Source organism: Mauremys reevesii, linkage group 3, assembly GCF_016161935.1.
Source record: "Mauremys reevesii isolate NIE-2019 linkage group 3, ASM1616193v1, whole genome shotgun sequence".
Lineage (NCBI taxonomy): Eukaryota > Metazoa > Chordata > Testudines > Geoemydidae > Mauremys > Mauremys reevesii.
In genome coordinates this window covers 206,786,839-206,805,881 of record NC_052625.1, presented here as the reverse complement: position 1 = coordinate 206,805,881, position 19,043 = coordinate 206,786,839, and the positions used below count along the sequence as shown (strand labels likewise).

The 19,043-nt window shown below is 54.6% G+C and overlaps 1 protein-coding gene across 1 annotated transcript; it reads left to right on the top strand.

Annotated features, from left to right (window-relative positions):
• Positions 1–8,962: 8,962 nt before the first annotated feature.
• On the top strand, positions 8,963–10,615 carry LOC120402308 (dolichyl-diphosphooligosaccharide--protein glycosyltransferase subunit 4-like). Its single transcript, XM_039532844.1, has 2 exons — positions 8,963–9,099; positions 10,482–10,615. The coding sequence occupies exon 1, from the start codon at positions 8,971–8,973 to the stop codon at positions 9,082–9,084; it is 114 nt and encodes a 37-aa protein (XP_039388778.1). The 5' UTR covers positions 8,963–8,970; the 3' UTR covers positions 9,085–9,099; positions 10,482–10,615.
• Positions 10,616–19,043: the final 8,428 nt, after the last annotated feature.

Genomic DNA, 19,043 nt, shown 5'->3' with positions numbered 1-19,043 from the left:
GAACTAGGGGTCACCACATGAAATGAATAGGCAGCAGGTCGAAAAGAAACAAAAGGAAGTATTTCTTCACACAATGCACAGTCAACTCCTTGCCAAAGAATGTTGGGAAGGCCAAGACTATAAGAGGATTCAAAAAAGAACTAGATAATTTCATGAAAGATAGGTCCATCAATGGCTATTAGCCAAGATGGGCAGGGATGCCCCACCATGCTCTGAGGGTCTCTAGGTTCTGTTTACCAGAAATTGGAAATGGATGACAGGGGATGGATCACTTGATGATTCCCTGTTCTGGTCATTCCCTCTGAAACACCTGGCATTGGCCACTGTCGGAAGACCGGATACTGGGCTAGATGGACCTTTGGTCTGACCCAGTGTGGCCATTCTTATGTTTCAGCTGTTCAGCTTCCTTGATACCTGTGATGTCATAATCCTGCTCAGTTCTCCAGTCTTCCATGGAGTCTGGATGGAAAGACAGGGTAGATGTCACCTAGTGAGCTGGGCCTGTGAGAGCAACCTGTGTTCAGGCAGAGAGGGGCTCCTGGGAGAGCAGAGTCAGGGCTCCGTTAAAGAGACGGAGACAAGGGCCTGGCCTGAGTGTAACCCACCAAACTCTGATTCCACCCGCACCCGAAATAATTCCATTGTATTGCATGGACAGTGAGCAGGTTCAGTCTGTTCTGACAGCGGAACTCCCACCTGTGGAGAACAACACAAACATGCAAATTGGGACAGCTGGGGATGCCAGTAGCCCGAGTTGCTCCGATGTGGAGGAAAGACACCACAGTGTAGTAAAGCTGCTGAGACTAAACAAAAAAAAATCCTTCTGTTGATAAGACGACAATCTGTGGGTTAACTAAGACGCCTCATAAATCGAAACATGCTCTTATCATTACAGCAATACAGCACATACCAGTCAAAGAAAAATAACAGTATCTAACATACAGATTTCTTCAGTACTGAAAGGTACACGGGCCGCTAATCCTATGCATTGAAAGCATGCGCTGCTTATTTGGCATTTATGTCCTCACACCCTCCTGAGCTGACCAAGCAGCAAGCACCCTGTTCTTTGAATCGGCTGGGATCCTTCTCCTGGCAGTTATCTGCTTGCTGCAGGTAGCCAAAGCAGGCCTGCGAACATCTCCCACAGTATTCTTGCCAGCAAGTTAAAGAAGTCTGGGCTGGATGAATGGACGGTAAGGTGGATAGAAAACTGGCTAGATGGTCGGGCTCAACGGGTAGTGATCAATGGTTCCATGTCTAGTTGGCAGCCGGTATCAAGTGGAGTGCCCCAAGGGTCGGTGCTGGGGCCGGTTTTATTCAATATCTTCATTAACGATCTGGAGGATGGCGTGGACTGCACCCTTAGCAAGTTTGCAGATGACACTAAACTGGGAGGAGTTGTTGATATGCTGGAGGGTAGGGATAGGATACAGAGGGACCTAGACAAATTAAGGATTGGGCCAAAAGAAATATGATGAGGTTCAACAAGGACAAGAGCAGGGCCTGCACTTAGGACAGAAGAATCCCATGCACTGTTACAGACTAGGGACCGATGGCTGGGCAGCAGTTCTGCAGAAAAGGACCTAGGGGTTACGGCGGATGAAAAGCTGAATATGAGTCAACAGTGTGCCCTTGTTGCCAAGAAGGCTAATGGCATTTTGGGTTGTATAAGTAGGGGCATTTCCAGCAGATCGAGGGATGTGATCATTCCCCTCTACTCAGCACTGGTGAGGCCTCATTTGGAGTACTGTGTCCAGTTTTGGGCCCCACACTACAAGAAGGATGTGGATAAATTGGAGAGAGTCCAGCGGAGGGCAACAAAATGATTAGGGGGCTGGAGCACATGACTTATGAAGAGAGGCTGAGGGACCTGGGATTGTTTAGTCTGCAGAAGAGAAGAATGAGGGGGGATTTGATAGCTGCTTTCAACTACCTGAAAGGGGGTTCCAAAGAGGATGGATCTAGACTGTTCTCAGTGGTAGAAGATGACAGAACAAGGAGTAATGGTCTCAAGTTGCAGAGGGGGAGGTTTAGGTTGGACATTAGGAAAAACTTTTTCACTAGTAGGGTGGTGAAGAACTGGAATGGGTTACCTAAGGAGGTGGTGGAATCTCCTCCCTTAGAGGTTTTTAAGGTCAGGCTTGACACAGCCCTGGCTGGGATGATTTAGTTGGGGTTGGTCCTGCTTTGAGTAGGAGGTTGGACTAGATACCTCCTGAGGTCCCTTCCAACCCTGAGATTCTATGATTCTATGATTCTATGACTCAAAGTAAGAAAAATGCTGCTGGAGAATATAGGAGAGTTTCAGTGAAAGATATTGACTTGGTCTATTTTGACCTGTGATGGTGACATTTTGATTTTTAACAGCTATAAAGCTTTCACGTTTGGAACCTCAATGTCTGCCATTCAATAATTGTCTGAACCCCCCATTGTCTGAACCCCACCCCTATAATTTCCTGCAAGTGTGAACATTTAAATAGATAAAAATGGGGGGAAATGCTCTAAAATAAACATCAATATTATTCATCAAATTATATTAAAAAATCGAATTCTCTCCTGCTTTCTGGGGAAAAAATCAGGGTCTTTAGCTGAAAAGTATGAGCAGAAGCAGTTGTGTGCAGCAGTTGTGTGGGTGTTTGAATGAGTGCTGATCCAGCCAGAGAAGATCTGATGTAGAGTGGGATTTCTTGGGCACACAGAGAAAATCCCCATCGCCCTGGGGTGTGGAATATTTTTCCTGCTAATGTGTCACTTCCATCGCCTTTCCTTCCTGGCAGAGCTGGGGGAGTGGTGCATAATTGTTAGCCAAATATGTTGTTGGAAAACAATAGCGGATAAGTTATTTAACGACCACATTTGCAAATTATTCAGCGAGCTCGGTAAGCTGGTGGATAATGGAGAGAAAAAATTCTGGAGTTAATGATCCAAAAAGATCAGAAGCCGTGCTGAAGGAATGAGCTGAGGAGCATTGTCCGGCCAGCATGTCTGTGGGTTTGTCCGCATCAGAAATGGAGCTGTATTGAACAGCCATTGGCCAGGTACTGCTGGTCTGACCAGAGCCAGCCCCTGCATAGATAGAATCTCCGTCTGGAAGAGGCCAATCCCAGCGTCCGCACCGGGTGTGGAATTTGGTTTACTTTGTAGTGTACTCGTTCTGAACACCCAGGGCCAGGTTTTTTAAGGTATTTAGGTGCTAACGCTGATTTCAATGGGAGTTAGGCACCTAAATACCTTTCAAAACCTAACCATGGTCTATGGATAGCACTTTTCATCCCCAGGTCTCCAAGTGCTTTACAAAGGGGGACCAGGGCCATCCGCCCCCTTTTAACAACAGAGAGACTAAGAGGCAAGGGGTAAAAATGTCAAGAATAAGTGCCCCCCCTGGAGGGGGGCCTAAATCCCATTGGCACAGAGCTTGGGCACCTAAATCAGTTAGGTGCTTTTGAAAATGTTCCCCTGGGAGTTTAGGTGACTGGGCCAAGACAACACAGCACGTCAGTAGCAGAGCCTAGACCCAGCTCGCTTGAGGGCACATGTCTGCGGCTGCCCAGCCTGCCTTGTGTAGCGTGTGTGTGTGTGTGTGTGAGAGAGAGACAGGCAGCCAGGGCCTGCAGGTCCCCCTTCCTGGGGACCCCACAAGTCTGCCTGACACACCCGCCAGGCGCTGGCAGGACGCTGTACTCTGGGCACAGCCGGCAATGGGAAGCTCAGCACAGCATTTCTCGTCAGTGGCAGGGACTGTGCCCCCTTCCGGACCATCAGTGGGGGGGCTGGTTGCTGGCGCCCAGCACTAAAAGGGGAGGGGTCGATGGGAAATCAGGAGCCTGAGACTGACAGTCCCCAGGGGCAATGGGGAGAGGCCAATGCTCCAGGTCAGCCTGATTGACAGGGCGGGCAGCTAATCAGGGAGTGGGGAGGGCAGGGGGGGTCCCGTGTGAGCTGGAATTGCCTGGGTCAGAGGAGTGGGGCCGAGCTAAGGAGAGAGCAGGGGCCCAGGCTGAGCCGCTGGGAGCAGAGCTGCAGCCCCAGAGCCAGGGGGGCCAGGGAAGCAGCCCAGGGAGCAGCAGCAGCAGCCATGCTGAGGCAGAGTGGAGCTGGGGCCGGAGCCGGAGCCGGGGCTGGAGCCAGGGCCAGGGTTGGGGCCGGAGCCGGAGCCAGGGCTGGAGCTAGGGCCATCGCTGGGGCCGGAGCTGCGGCTGGAGCTGGAGCCGGGGCAGGAGCTGGGGCTGGAGACGGAGACGGCACCGGAGCTGGAGCTGGGGCCGGAGACGGAGCTGGATCCGGAGCTGGAGCCATCCGGAGCCAGGTGCGGTGAGCAGCTGGGGAGAGCGAGGGGGGCTGTGGGCCCAGCACAGGGAGACGCCCCAGCCAAGGGGCTCTGCAGGCCAGACTGGGGGGGATCGTCACCCTGACAGGGCGGGGGGACCCTGGGGAAGGGTCCTGCCACCCAGAGCCTGAGAGCGTGTGGCCACCCCCAGAGCAAGTGTCCGACCCGCAGCGTCCCTGCAGCACGGCCAGGGCCTGGGCAGGGGCCTGGGACCTACACGGAGCAGGCTGGGAAGTGCCCTGACATCCCAGAGACACTGGTGGTGATGGTCCCTGCCACAGAGCAGCGGGACGTGTTTTCCTTTAACCTTTCCCATTTTTCCTTCTTTTTTTAAGTTAATTGTTAATTAAATAACGTGTATTTGCTTTAAATTGTATGATGTGATCAGTGGGTCAGGGAGGTGCCCAGTGCAGAGAGGGCACCCCGGAGTGGGGACACCCTCGCCCCTGTCCCCGGTGACCACAGCAGGGTTGGGGGTCGAGCCCCCCAGGAATCCTGGGCCCAGCCTTGTGGAGGTCACGAGGACTCTGCCAGACAGCAGAGTGGCAGGGGAGTCCTCGAGGGCAGGGAGGCCTCTGGGTACAGGGAGTGGGAGCGAGGACTCCGATCCTTTCGCTAGCCCATTTCACCAGGGTCGTGCAGAAGCCAGGAAAGTTCCCCACAATAGCGGGACCATCCCCCGCTTACAACAAGTTTAGGTCGCAATCGTCCACTTTTTCTGGGTACTAGACCTGCATGTGGGGGCATCATTTAACCGAGGCTCTTTTTAATGCACATTCAGGCCCCCGGGGGGGGCAGAGCCTTGGGGAGAAGGGGCAGGATGGAGGCACAGCCTTGGGGAGAAGGGATGAGGTGAGGGCAGGGGCTCAGGGAGTAGGGGCGGGCTGGGGGCAGCAGATTGGGGAGAAGGGGAGGGGTTAGGGCCTGAGAGATAAGGAGTTATGTGGGGGCAGGGCTGTTGGTGTCATTAGGCATGACTCTAGGTAACTCAGGAGGGTGGAAAACCACAGTGTCAGTGAAGCCTTTCTGTAGTAGGCCTGAATGAACTAAAGTCACTCCATGTCTGACCAAAGCGCTTCCATGTTTGAACTTTAATCGACCTCACAGGCCAGCAACAGAGAATGGTTATCAGTTGCAACACCTGTACCAGAAGGTAATAATGAGGCCTGCAATAATGAGGCCTGCTTGCTCCTGGCTAAGGGGCAAAATAACAGATCAGAGAAAGTAAGACAAGATAACAGTTCACAGAAGAGTTACTAACGAGCTAGATTGGTTTTTGCCAAGTATGACTTAACTGCTTAATGTAATTGCTACTGCAAAGTGTATTTGCTGCATGGGAATGAAAGGTGGGGAGAGAGGGGTAGTGGGGGGGGATAGAAGAGGCTTAGTTAAAGTGATGTATAAAAAAGAGAAAAGCTGCTTGTAGCTGGGTGCTTGATTTGAGACGTGTCTGTCTCCTGGCACCGCTTTGAGATCTCAAATAAACTTTGTCTGCTTCTCCACCTTGGTGTGTTTATTGGAGCGAAGCACACCGGGAGATGAACCGCTGTTGCTGCCTCGGGCACTCTGTGCTGGCAACATGTCTACCGACAGTGGCCAATGCCAGGTGCCCCAGAGGGAGTGAACCTAACAGGCAATGATCAAGTGATCTCTCTCCTGCCATCCATCTCCATCCTCTGACGAACAGAGGCTAGAGACACCGTTCCTTACCCATCCTGGCTACTAGCCATTCATTGGTTGCTCCTTACTGCCCTGACCACCAGCTAGTGCTAGACAAGCATCCAACGAAGTGGGTATTAACCCACGAAAGCTCACGCTCCCAAACGTCTGTTAGTCTATAAGGTGCCACAAGACTCTTTGCTGCTTTTACAGATCCAGACTAACACGGCTGCCCCTCTGATAGTGACTCTGGTGTGGCGATGCCCTGATGTCCCAATGACACTCGGGTGGGGAGCCCGGGGCATGGCCGAAGGAGCCTGGAGTTCTCCAGCTGCGGGAGGTGGAGGGAAGCGTGGGCACCCCTGGCACCGGGCTGGGCTGGGCGGGAGGCTGGCACTGCCTGGCCTCAGTCTGGGTACCACGTAACTCTGCCACTTCCTTGGCTCCCGCAGGCTCTGCTGGTCCGCAGGCTCCGGCGGAGGGGGACGGAGGATGAGGGAGAAGGTAAGGCCCTGCCTCACGCTCCCTGCTGGTCCCGGGCTCAGAATCCCAGGGCCTTCCAGCCTGGCCCAGGGGTCCCACACGAGGCCCCTGAGGCTTGGCCTGGCCCTGGGGATGGGAGCGGGAGCCAAGGTGCTGCCTGGAGCTGGGATAAGCTGACACGGTGCTAACGAACCGTCGTCTGGGGGCTCTGCCGCGATGGAGGCAAATGCCCGATTGTCTGTCCCCTCTGGCAGGTTGTCCCCATGTCCTCCGGGGCTTTGTGCAGGCTAATGGTGAGCATGGGCGGGGGGGGGGGGGGGTACTGGCCCTTCCCAGGAGCCTGCAGAACAGGGCAGCTTTGCCAGCAGGAGGCACTGCTCACTGCCCAGCAGATCGTCATCTTCATTTCACCCCGTCTGCTGTGTCTTGGCTAGGGGTGTAGCCCCTGGCACTCCATTGCTGTACATCGTACCAGGGCTTGCAAGGCCAAGGCTGCTAGGTGCTGCCAGCCCCTGGCATTTGCCAGAGAGATTTCCTGGGATCCCGCACACTGGGGAGACCCATTTCTGCAGGATGGGGCACCGGCTGGGTTCTTTGCACCAGGACGATGCACCATCTGGGTTTCTGGTACTGGGACAGCGCACCGGCCGGGTTCACAGCCCTGGCACGATGCCCTGGCCGGGTTCATGGCGCTGGCAGCGTTTGAGAGGGGGCCCGGCGTGGTGCTGGCAGAGGGTTTCATCGGGCCCCCGGCTCTCACAAGCTCAGCATGCCAGGTCCTGGAGCAGCAGCGCAGAGTGGCCTGGGGCCAGGGCACTGGAATGAGGGGGTGGGGGGCCCTGCCCTCTGACTTGTGACTGGCTGTAAGGGCGAGCAACGGGAGGCAGGGGGTGCAGAGAAGAAGGGTCTTGGAGGGAAGCAGTGGCGGAGGAGCAGAGCTTGGTGTGGGGGCGAGGCCTGGGGGGAATGGGTCACAGGAGGGCAGGCATGGGGCGGGGCCTTGGGGCTAGGAGTGAGGGAGTGGGGATTTGGGGTTGGGACGGTACGGGTGGGCAGGGTCACGGTTCGGGTGCCCATGGCCCCCGCTACGTTCAGGCCCCGTCTCCCCTCAGAAGCCCTCTCTGCTGTTGTGTTCTAGGTGCAAAGCAGCAGCCGCGTGACCAGCTGTGCCGGGACCCCCAAGCCGTGCTTGCCGAGCCCCCAGACACCGCGCCCTCCGCCAGCTGCTGGGTGACACTGCAGACTGCCCCCGTGCAATGAGGGGACCCAGCAAGCCGAGTGGCAGGTGTACACCGACCGGGCCGGCGCGTGGGTCCCTGCCGGGCCAGGGCCACCTCCCCCTCTCGCCTCCGGCTCCAAAGGGAGGAACCTGCAGGGCAGCTCCACGTGGGGGACCTGGATGTGCTGCAGTGGTGCTGCTGCTCCAGACACGTGTAGGCGACCAGGTCCTCCCGCCCACGCCGGACCCCTTCCCACCCAGCGAGTCCCGCTCCCCTCCTGAGCGCCAGGCAGGCAGCTGGCAAACGGAGCGCCGCCCGCCGGGGGGCATGAGGAGCGGCTGCCCCGCCCGCAGCAGGCCAAAGGCTCCTCCAGGGAGCAGGAATGTCTCTGCTGCTCCTCCCCTCTCTGGGATGAGGCTCCAGCTGTGCCGCTGGGGGGGCCTGGACGCAGATGGGCCTGGCTGGACGCGTGGGAGCCGAGGAGCCGGCGAGGAATGGCTACGAGCCAGTTCCCCTGACAGGAGCCAGCCCAGCCGAGCTGCTGGTGCCCCACCCGGGGCCGCCTCTGGTCACAGCCGAGGCCAGGGAGCGTCTGGAGAGCCACATCCTGCGGGAGAAGCTCCAGCACAGGTGGGGTTTAGCGCGCGTGGTGCAGAGACCGCTGGGTGCGTTCACACCCCCGCCACCTGGGAGGGGGCCCCCGAGGCGGGTCCAGGCCCCAGCCAGAGAGAGCTCCGCGGGCAGCCTGCTCTTCCTGCGCAGGGAAAGCAGGGAGCGCCTGGAGTCGCAGGGGAGGAAACCGGCCCTGGAGCGGAGATGGGGCCTGCCCAAGAGGATCCTGGAGTCCTTACGGATGTTCCTGCCGCCTGCCCCAGCAGGAGCAGAGCCCAGAGGCCAAACCCAGCCCCTGCTCCCTGTCTGCCATACACCCCCCCAAGGTCCTCCAGCCTCTCCACGGGGCAATCGGGAGAGCTCCAGCCAGGCCCCGGGGAGCCCCTCACCCACCGGTCCCAGCACGGGCACACAATGGGGGTGAAGGAGGGCAAAGCCAGCTGCCCTGAGGCAGTGCCCCAACCCGCCCTGGGGAGCAGCAGCAGGAGAAGCCAGGAGACCTCCCAGACGAGTGATGGGGAAGGGCCCCCCGGCTCCCCATGCCGCTTCCCGAGGACAAGGCAGAGGTGAAATCCACCCTGGCCCCTCCTCCCCAACCTCTGGATCACCCCTCAGCTCCGGGACCCCCTCCCTTCCCCACCCCTGCTGACGCATCCCGCTCCCTGCAGGATGATCACCGACGTGCAGCTCGCCATCTTCACCAACATGCTGGGCGTGTCGCTCTTCCTGCTCGTGGTTCTCTGCCACTACGTGGCTGTCAACAACCCCAAGAAGCAGGAGTGAGGGGCCACCCCGCAGGTAATGCCCAGCCTGCAGCCCCCTCAGCCCCCTCAGTTCTGGCACCTGGGCACCGCAGCCCCTGGGAGACAGCACTGGGAGCTCGGAGCTGGGGTGGGGTCTCAGCCCATTGGCACAGACACCGCTGGGCACTGGCTGGGGACTCGGAGCTGGGGTGGGGTCTCAGCCCCTGGTGGCACAGACACCACTGGGCGCTGGCTGGCTGCTCGGAGCTGGGGTGGGGTCTCGGCCCCTGGTGGCACAGACACCGCTGGGCACTGGCTGGGGACTCGGAGCTGGGTTGGGGGCTCGGCCCCTGGTGGCACAGACACCGCTGGGCACTGGCTGGGGACTCGGAGCTGGGGTGGGGTCTCGGCCCCTGGTGGCACAGACACCGCTGGGCACTGGCTGGGGACTCGGAGCTGGGGTGGGGTCTCAGCCCATTGGCACAGACACCGCTGGGCACTGGCTGGCTGCTGGGAGCTGGGGTGGGGTCTCGGCCCCTGGTGGCACAGACACCGCTGGGCACTGGCTGGGGACTCGGAGCTGGGGTGGGGTCTCGGCCCCTGGTGGCACAGACACCGCTGGGCGCTGGCTGGCTGCTCGGAGCTGGGGTGGGGTCTCAGCCCATTGGCACAGACACCGCTGGGCACTGGCTGGCTGCTTGGAGCTGGGGTGGGGTCTCGGCCCCTGGTGCCACAGACACTGTTGGGCACTGGCTGGGGACTCAGAGCTGGGGTGGGGTCTCAGCCCCTGGTGCCACAGACACCGCTGGGCACTGGCTGGCTGCTGGGAGCTGGGGTGGGGTCTCAGCCCCTGGTGGCACAGACACTGCTGGGCACTGGCTGGCTGCTGGGAGCTGGGGTGGGGTCTCAGTCCCTGGTGGCACAGACACCGCTGGGCACTGGCTGGGGACTCGGAGCTGGGGTGGGGTCTCAGCCCATTGGCACAGACACCGCTGGGCACTGGCTGGCTGCTCGGAGCTGGGGTGGGGTCTCGGCCCCTGGTGGCACAGACACCGCTGGGCACTGGCTGGCTGCTGGGAGCTGGGGTGGGGTCTCGGCCCCTGGTGGCACAGACACTGCTGGGCACTTGGTCGTTAGAACCGTGCGGCTGGTGACATCTCCCCATGAGCATCATGGTCTCCGGGGGGGAGGGGCTGGTTTATGATACCCCTTCCCCTAGCTGGCCAGTGAGCCTGGGCATTGGCCCAGTGGGTCTGGCTGGAGCTGGTTTCCCTGGCAGCACGTCTGGCCTGTGAGCTGCAGGGCCTGCCCGGGGGCCGTGCAGATGCAGCAGTCGAGCCGCGTAAGGGGGCGGGGACTGGTCCCCGTGGCATTAGCGCCGGCTCCCTCCCGACTCCCCTTGTACCCTGAGCTGTTGGTTCTTGTTTGCCCCGACAGCGCCCGAGCCCTGAGCAGGGCCTGCCATGGCCAGAAGCAGAGCTGACAGCCGCCCCTGGCCCCGCAGCCTGGCTCCACATCGCACCGCGCCGTAGCTTTGTGCAGACACAAATAAAGGGCTGGAACCTCCCGTGTGCGGGCGTCTGGGTGTCACTGCGGTGCCAGCAGAGCCCTACCTGTGGGGCGCAGAGCATGGTGCTCGGGCTTATAGGATCGGAGGAGCCTTTCTGCTGGGGCCCTGTTTTGATCAAACGGGGGGGGGGGGGCCGGGACAGGGAAGCCGTTGGCCCCACCCCCAGCTCCCCATGCTCTCGGGCAGAGACATCTGGGCTTGGCAGCCCCAGGGAAGAGGCAGGTGTTTGAGGAAGGTCTCCCGGTGACTTGCGTCAGAGCAGCCCTGGGTACAGATAGCGCCAGGCAGATCCCCAGGCCAGAAGGGACCCCAGTGATCATCTGCTCTGCTGGCAGCGGGGCTCCGTCCGGGAGAGGCTCTGAGGAAGCGGTGGCTCCTGCCGGCCTGGCGGTGCTGACGGTTGTACTGTGGGCACAGCATGCAGGCTGCATTAACCCCTTCTCCTCCAAGGGGGCAAAGCTGGCCCTTGGCTCGCTTGCCCTTCCTCCATCAGTCCAGCCTTGTCTTTAGGCCTCCCCCCGAGCAGCCTGCCAGCTCCTGCGGGTGAACACCGTGGGCTCTACTCCTGCCTTCCTGGACCAGCAGCCCTCTCGCTGCTGCTCTGGGCGCCGCAGGCTCCTGGCACCGTTGAGAGGCCTGCCCCAGACTACAGAGCTCAGGGGACATTTCTTCCAAACAAACTTTAATAGAAACACGTCACAGGACAAACCCTCTCTCATCCAAATAGCGTCAAAGCCCTGAACAACTCCCGAGCGGCTGGGCTGAGTGGGAGGCAGCGACCGATGGCTCTGCCTTGGGGGCTGGCTGCAGAGCTGCTCCAGCCCTGACCCTGCCCACCCGGAGGGGCTGGCCAAAGCTGCTAGCCTGGGGCCCAGGCCCACAGGGATGGGAGCCGACCTGCAGCTCCGCGGCCTGACTTGGTTCTGCTCATGAAGCAGCCTTTGCAAGGGCCTGCCCGGGTTACAAGCTGTTCCCGTGGGGTGTGCCGGGGAGAGCCCCGACTGGAGAGACCCACCCTGGAGCCCTCTGAGGTGCTGCTGGCACTGTACTCTGCCCGCGGAGACGCCCACGGACGCTCCCTCAAGTTGCCTCCACAGTGATGGTGTCTGCAGCTGCTCCCCGGGCATCACCCCCATCTCCAGCCCCTGGCACCGTGGCTGCTGTTGGCACCCCCAAGCTTGTGACCCAAATCAGCCAGCTGGCTGCACCGAGTGTCCTCCACATGGCCATGGCTGGAGGTTAGCGGGGACCCGCACAGGGCTCTGGGTCTAGCTGGGGAGCCCAGCAGTGTCCCCCTCTGCTCAGGCCGGGTGTTCTGCAGAGCCCTGGCTGCTCCAGCAATGGCTCTGTGGGAACTGGGCAAGGGGACCCTGCAGGGCGAGCAGGAGCCTCTCCCTCCATTTGCAAGGGGAGGCTGGAGCAAGCCCTGGGCAGGGTGGGGATGCTGCTCGGCTCAGCCCCACTTCCCCTGCAGCAGGGCAGTGCGGGGGCAGGTGCTGCACCCAGCTAGAGACGGAGGCGAGTGCAGACAGGCGACAGCTGGAGCTGGTGGCTGCACTCAGGCTTCAGGGCAGACATTTTGCCAGCAGATCAAGGGACGTGATCATTCCCCTCTATTCGGCACTGGTGAGGCCTCATCTGGAGTGCTGTGTCCAGTTTTGGGCCCCACACTACAAGGAGGATGTGGAAAAATTGGAAAGAGTCCAGCGGAGGGCAACAAAAATGATAAGGGGGCTGGAGCACATGACTTATGAGGAGAGGCTGAGGGACCTGGGATTGTTTAGTCTGCAGAAGAGAAGAATGAGGGGGGATTTGATAGCTGCTTTCAACTACCTGAAAGGGGGTTCCAAAGAGGATGGATCTAGACTGTTCTCAGTGGTAACAGATGACGGAACAAGGAGCAATGGTCTCAAGTTGCAGTGGGGGAGGTGTAGGTTGGATATTAGGAAAAACATTTTCGTTAGGAGGGTGGTGAAGCACTGGAATGGGTTCCCTAGGGAGGTGGTGGAATCTCCTCCCTTAGAGGTTTTTAAGGTCAGGCTTGACAAAGCCCTGGCTGGGATGATTTAGTTGGGGATTGGTCCTGCTTTGAGCAGGGGGTTGGACTAGATTCCTCCTGAGGCCCCTTCCAACCCTGATATTCTATGATTCTAATTGTGAGCCAAATCAGCTGGGAGAAAGAATGTAATCAGAAAAATGTGAATGATAATTTGCAGCCTTGTGTGTGTGTGTACACACACACACACACACAAATAAAAGAAAGGAGAACTTGATAGTAATGAATATAAATTAGAGGTTAGGAATGATAGAAAATTGATAAGGGAAGCAAAGGGACACAAGGAGACCTCTATGGTCAGGGATCAGAGGGTTCAGGGAAGAGCTATGAGAATGATTAAAGGATTAGAAAATATGCCTTATAGTGACACTCAAAGAGCTCAATCTATTTAGTGAAAGAAAAAGAAGGGCTAAGATGCGACGTGATTACAGTCTGTAAGTACCTATATGGGGAACAAATATTTAATAATGGGCTCTTCAGTCTAGCAGAGAAAGGTCTATCTTGATCCAAAGTCTGGAAGTTGAAACGAAACAAATTCAGACTTGAAATAAGGCATCTATTTATATTGGTGAGAGTAATTAATCATTGGAACAATTAACCAAAGGTTGTAGTGGATTCTCCATCACTGACAACTTTTAAATCCAGAGTGGATGTTTTTCTAAGAGATCTGCTCCAGGAATGATTTGGGGGAAGTTTTCTGGCCTGTGTGATGCAGCATTATGGCCTTGGAATCTATGAAAGCACCTTTCAAAGGACAGGATGGATTAGTAGACTATTAAACACATGGGGAAACTGAGGTACAGAGAGGCGACTCATCCAGGCTCAGGCAACAGTTCAGTGGCGGAACTGGGACTGCACTGAGCTCTCCTGACTGCCCAGCCAGTGCTCTGCCCATTGGAACACACTGCCTCCTCGATAGTACATTATATTCCCCGAATATAAATTCTGAATAAGGAAAGGAGAGCATTCACACTAGCAATCAGATTTCTTGGAGTTCTGCTCATCCAATCAGGGAACAGAAGTCAAGTCATATGACCCGAGTGTCCAATCCAATCCACACCCGCAGTCCCGGCTCTGGCCCCGCAGCTCCTCACTGCAGGTCGGCCCTGGCTCCCCGACGGCGCGGCTGGTCTGCACTGCCCCAGCTCCCGGCTGCTCCAGCTCCCCCATCTCTGGCTGATGCTCTCCCCTTAGCTCTGCCCTGCTCGCCTCAGGCAGCTCCCCTCACATGGAGGACGGGACCCTGGGCTCCTGGCTCCCTCATTGGCCGGCCTGCCCTGTCAATCGGGCTCACGTGGAGTATTGGCATTTCCCCACTGGCCCTGGGTTAGAAGCCGTACCAGGGTATAACAGAAATGGTTTATCAAAGTCATGTTCAATAACATGATTGAATCTCTTTACAAACTCAAGGTATAACTTGGTTAGCTTTTGCAGCATGGTTCCTGTATGTTTCATGTGATCTTGCCAAGAGCTAAAGAAAACAGCTACTTTATCCATTCAAGCTCTGGCCAATGTTTGGAACCCAATTAACAGCAAACCAATGTAGATATTAATAAAAACATAAGAACGGCCGTACCGGGTCAGACCAAAGGTCTATCCAGCCCAGCATCTGTCTACCGACAGTGGCCAACACCAGGTGCCCCAGAGGGAGTGAACCTAACAGGCAATGATCAAGTGATCTCTCTCCTGCCATCCATCTCCATCCTCTGACGAACAGAGGCTAGGGACACCATCCTTACCCATCCTGGCTAATAGCCGTTTATGGACTTAGCCACCATGAATTTATCCAGTTCCCTTTTAAACATTGTTATAGTCCTAGCCTTCACAACCTCCTCAGGCAAGGAGTTCCACAAGTTGATTGTGCGCTGCGCGAAGAAGAACTTCCTTTTATTTGTTTTAAACCCGCTGCCTATTAATTTCATTTGGTGACCTCTAGTTCTGGTATTATGGGAATCAGTAAATAACTTTTCCTTATCCACTTTCTCAACATCACTCATGATTTTATATACCTCTATCATGTCCCCCCTTAGTCTTCTCTTTTCCAAGCTGAAGAGTCCTAGCCTCTTTAATCTTTCCTCATATGGGACCCTCTCTAACCCCCTAATCATTTTAGTTGCCCTTTTCTGAACCTTTTCTAGTGCTAGAATATCTTTTTTGAGGTGAGGACTCCACATCTGTACACAGTATTCAAGATGTGGGCGTACCATGGATTTATATAAGGGCAATAAGATATTCTCAGTCTTATTCCCTATCTCCTTTTTAATGATTCCTAACATCCTGTTTGCTTTTTTGACCGCCTCTGCACACTGCGTGGACATCTTCAGAGAACTATCCACGATAAGATCTTTTTCCTGACTCGTTGTAGCTAAATTAGCCCCCATCATATTGTATGTATAGCTGGGGTTATTTTTTCCAATGTGCATTACTTTACATTTATCCACATTACATTTCATTTGCCATTTTGTTGCCTAATCACTTAGTTTTGTGAGATCTTTTTGAAGTTCTTCACAATCTGCTTTGGTCTTAACTATCTTGAGCAGTTTAGTATCATCTGCAAACTTTGCCACCTCACTGTTTACCCCTTTCTCCAGATCATTTATGAATAAATTGAATAGGATTGGTCCTAGGACTGACCCTTGGGGAACACCACTAGTTACCCCTCTCCATTCTGAGAATTGACCATTAATTCCTACCCTTTGTTCCCTGTCTTTTAACCAGTTCTCAGTCCATGAAAGGACCTTCCCTTTTATCCCATGACAGCTTAATTTACGTAAGAGCCTTTGGTGAAGGACCTTGTCAAAGGCTTTCTGGAAATCTAAGTACACTATGTGCACTGGATCCCCCTTGTCCATATGTTTGTTGACGCCTCCAAAGAACTCCAATAGATTAGGAAGACACGATTTCCCTTTTCAGAAACCATGTTGACTACTGCTCAACAATTTGTTTTTCTATGTGTCTGACAATTTTATTCTTGACTATTGTTTCAACTAATTTGCCCGGTACCGATGTTAGACTTACCGGTCTGTAATTGCCGGGATCACCTCTTGAGCCCTTCTTAAATATCGGCGTTACATTAGCTAACTTCCAGCCATTGGGTACCGAAACATATTTAAAGGACAGGTTACAAACCTTAGTTAATAGTTCCGCAACTTCACATTTGAGTTCTTTCAGAACTCTTGGGTGAATGCCATCTGGTCCCGGTGACTTGTTAATGTTGAGTTTATCAATTAATTCCAAAACCTCCTCTAGTGACACTTCAGTCTGTGACAGTTCCTCAGATTTGTCACCTACAAAAGCCAGCTCAGGTTTGGGAATCTCCCTAACATCCTCAGCTGTGAAGACTGAAGCAAAGAATCCATTTAGTTTCTCCGCAATGACTTTATCATCTTTAAGCGCTCCTTTTGTATTTTCATCATCAAGGGGCCCCACTGGTTGTTTAGCAGGCTTCCTGCTTCTGATGTACTTAAAAAACATTTTGTTATTACCTTTAGAGTTTTTGGCTAGCCGTTCTTCAAACTCCTCTTTGGCTTTTCCTATTACACTCTTGCACTTAAGTTGGCAGTGTTTGTGCTCCTTTCTATTTGCCTCACTAGGATTTGACTTCCACTTTCTAAAGGAAGTCTTTTTATCTCTCACTGCTTCTTTTACATGGTTGTTAAGCCACGGTGGCTCTTTTTTAGTTCTTTTACTGCTTTTCTTAATTTGGGGTATACATTGAAGTTGGGCCTCTAGTATGGTGTCTTTGAAAAGGGCCCACGCAACTTGCAGGGATTTCACTTTAGTCACTGTACCTTTTAACTTTTGTTTAACTAACCCCCTCATTTTTGCATAGTTCCGCCTTTTGAAATTAAAGGCCACAGTGTTGGGCAGTTGAGATGTTCTTCCCACCACAGGGATGTTGAATGCTATTGTATTATGGTCACTATTTCCAAGCGGTCCTGCTATAGTTACCTCTTGGACCAGCTCCTGCGCTCCACTCATCCACATACCTCTCTGCCTCTCTTAGCTCCTCCAGTTCCGCCACCCTGGCCTTCAAAGTCCGTACGTGGTCTCTGAGGGCCAGGAGCTCCTTGCACCGACTGCACACATACGCCACCCGCCCACAGGGCAGGTAATCATACATGCTACACTCAGCGCAATAAACTGGATAGCCCCCACTCTGCTGCTGGGCTTCAGCCTGCATTGTCTCCTAGTTAATGGAAGGGTGGTTTACAGAATGGAGTTTTGAAATGGGGTTTGGTTTATAGGTTTTAAGGGGGACTACAGGGGAAGGGTTAGGACGGACGAGGGACTCCCGCTCCCTTCCCACTGCCCTTCCAAACTCCCTTGCGAAACTCTCTGCTAGCAGCCCCTGTTCGCCTGTTGTTCATAGTACAGGAATCTTGGCATTTGGCCGTGAAAGCAAAATGGTCGCGTGCCTCAGTTTTCCCTTTCATACAGCACATCAGGTCTGGAACGTCTTTTCCCTGTGAAAAGTTCCAAGACTGTTTACAGGCATTAACAGTGCAACATTAGCATTACAAGGCCTTCTAACATAAAGTGTGTTCTCGTGTATTCCTCTTAACGTGTTCAAGGGATTTTCCAAAAGATTAGGCACATTGCACATTCTTACAGTTCTTGGTAATAGCAACACATTACTTACAAACATTTTCATTAGTAATAACAAATTTATAGCAAGTATTTATTGCAAATCAAGTTGGTGTTAGCTCTGCCTAGCCTGCTTGGTGGCCCATTAAGGACCATCAGCTACAACTGACCCATTCAGAGCAGGCAGATACGCCTTATCTCTAGCTTGCTTCTTGCTTGCTTATATATACACACCTGTCCCTGGAAATTTCCACTGCTTGCATCCGAAGAAGTGGGTATTCACCCACGAAAGCTCATGCTGCAAAACTTCTGTTAGTCTATAAGGTGCCACAGGATTCTTTACTGCTTCTACAGATACGCCTTGTAACTCACCAAAGTGCAGGGACGTGCCCATGTGACTCCAGAGTCCATTTTGCTGTAATTTTCCACAGTAAGAACAAAGAGGTTCTTACACCTGGAAAAGCCTATATAAGGCTGATGCCTCATCTCCATCTGGTCTTCAATCCTGCTTCTTACCTCTGGAGGGACTTTGCTACAAACTGAAGCTCTGAACAAAGGATTGAATGACCCATCCCAGCTGTGGAAGTTCCAGAGACTTGATTTGAACCTGCAGTTTATTTCATTGCTTCTACAAGCTTGAACCAAGAACTTTCCCATTACTGCATGTAATTGATTCCATTTAACCAATCTTAGTCTCATCTCTATTTCTTTCTTTTTATGAATAAACTCTTAGATTTTAGATTCTAAAGGATTGGCAACAGCGTGATTTGTGGGTAAGATCTGATGTGTATATTGACCTGGGGCTGGGGCTTTATTCTTTGGGATCAATGGAACCTTTTTTCTTTTACTGGGGTGTTGGTTTTCATAACCATTCATCCCCAGGACGAGTGGCACTGGTGGTGATACTGGGAGACTGGAGTGTCTAAGGGAATTGCTTGTGTGACTTGTGGTTAGCCAGTGGGGTGAGACCAAAGTCCTCTTTGTCTGGCTGGTTTGGTTTGCCTTAGAGGTGGAAAAACCCCAGCCTTGGGCTGTAAGTGCCCTGTGTTAAGCAATTTGTCCTGAATTGACACTCTCAGTTGGGTCCCGCTAGAACCAGCATCGTTACAGTTCCTCATAGACTTTAAGGCCAGGCGGGACCCTTGGGATCATCTAGTCTGAGCTCCTTCACCTTGCAGGCCAAAGAACCTCACCCATCCCCTCCTGTAATAGACCCATAACCTTCCCGGGCCTTTCTGGCTTGGGGCAAACCAAGCAGTACTTGGTGTTGTCAGAAGTTGATCTCGTCAGGTCCCTTGGGCTAGATACCTCAATAATTCCCGGGCTTGAGAAGCCCCTTGTAGAGGTATCAGCTACACCACGTTCCCTGGGCCCTAGTGCCACCCCATCCAGCCTCTCCCCCCGCCCAGTGGTGCTGGGGATGGCTAGCCAATCGATGGCTTGTGCTTGAGGCTGCTGTCCCTTTAAGGCCGGAGAGTCCTGCTGTAACAGTACCTGCCTCTCGAAGGGGGTTAGCAGAACCTTCTCTCCAGCCACTCGGTAGATGGCCCACGTTCTGCTCTCCAGACCTCGGCCGTGCTCCGTTCCTGGGCTGCAGGTACTCGAGCCCAGGGAGCTCAGCTACTATGTGGAATGCAGGCGCAGTGGACTGGGGTTTAAGTTGCAGGGCACCTCAGCTGTCCAAGCCTCAGGTCTTGCGATCTGTTTTCCACAGCTTGGCTGTGGCCATTCATTATACTAAAGCCTCCTTTAATTATTAGCAACTTCCTCCCCTGCTCCGACACCC